Here is a 1,375-nt window from a genome sequence, read left to right on the forward strand (position 1 = left end):
CATGAAATAGTTAAACATTCTGTTAAAAAATGTTTTCAAACAAACAAAATGAATTTTCAACAATTTTGCACCAAAAAACACTAATTAATCAAAATACAAGAATGATGAGAAAGAGATATTTCGGGTTCCAATTGTGTACAAAACTAAATTTTAAACACACAGTAGAATAGATTTTGCTTCTCCTCAGTATTCCTATTTTCATATAATTTATACAATTTTGATATGTTTATATTTTATGTTATATTCTTCCTCATTTTATTCTTCAAAATTGTAAATTAATTTTGAAATTTGGTTTGAAATTCGCGCGCTTTTCACCTCTTCTGGTTCCGGTTTAATCGTTGCCAATTAAAACAGTGGGAAGTTGTGGCTGAACTCTACCTGGAGGATCTCTAAGTGGAATAACCCTCTTGATTTTACTGTCAGATAAAATGAATATTTAGCCTTCTTTATCAACTGTTGATAAATGAAGGTTGATTATTTACCGACTGTTGGTTAATAAAGTTCCTTCATTATTAATTTTTTTTTAATTTCAGGGTAAAATTGCAGACATGCACATGGCTTTGTGTGCTAGCAAATGTTATATTTACACAATTGCTAGAGCATGTGATTCAGGATTTGTTAGTCGTAAAGATTGTTCCGCGGTAATCACGTATGCGTCTGAAATGTCAACAAAGGCAGCTCTTGATGTGATACAAATACTTGGTAAATTTTGGATCCAATTACTTTAAGAAATTAGCATCTTTTAAAAACTTAATTTTGTTTAAATAAGACTTTTCGAACTTAATTATTAAAAAATTTATTATTTATGATCTAATTATTAAAAAATAGCATATTTTAAAAACTGAATTTTAAAAATAATTTTCTTTAGATTTTATTATTTAAAAATGCATTATTCAATTATGTTATAAAAATATAGACGAAACCCCCCTATAGTGGATAATTAATAATTAAGAGCACGGAAAACAGGAAAATAATTAATTTAAATTTATGAAGACGTATTGTGTCTTAAATATGAATTAAATTTAATTAATTATTTTACATATATTAATATTTTTAATTAATTATCCACTGCACAGATGTTTTCTCTATTTGTAAATGTTAATATAAAAATGTTGAAAAAAAAAAAATTTTAAACAAAAAATGATTTATTTTCAGGAGGTAACGGATACATAAATGATTATCCAGCAGGACGTTTACTGCGTGATGCAAAATTATTGGAAATTGGTGCTGGAACATCTGAAATTAGGAGAATGGTCATCAGTCGAGCAATCACTGAAGAATATTCATAATTATAAGTAATTTACATAAATATAAATATGTTCAATTAAAAATATATAAATATGTATATAAATAATTATATATAAAAAACAATAAA

At 25.5% G+C, this 1,375-nt stretch overlaps 1 protein-coding gene across 1 annotated transcript in view; it reads left to right on the forward strand.

Moving 5' to 3' along the window:
* The window catches only part of LOC117180400 (isovaleryl-CoA dehydrogenase, mitochondrial), a 25,433-nt gene extending 24,058 nt beyond the window's left edge, over window positions 1-1,375 (forward strand). Inside the window, exons 7-8 of the mRNA XM_033372900.1 lie at window positions 534-702; window positions 1,156-1,375. Of these exons, the coding sequence (XP_033228791.1) occupies window positions 534-702; window positions 1,156-1,289 (303 nt within the window). The 3' untranslated portion in view covers window positions 1,290-1,375. The remainder of the gene's footprint in view (window positions 1-533; window positions 703-1,155) is intronic.

This window comes from Belonocnema kinseyi, chromosome 1 (assembly GCF_010883055.1).
Source record: "Belonocnema kinseyi isolate 2016_QV_RU_SX_M_011 chromosome 1, B_treatae_v1, whole genome shotgun sequence".
Classification (NCBI taxonomy): domain Eukaryota; kingdom Metazoa; phylum Arthropoda; class Insecta; order Hymenoptera; family Cynipidae; genus Belonocnema; species Belonocnema kinseyi.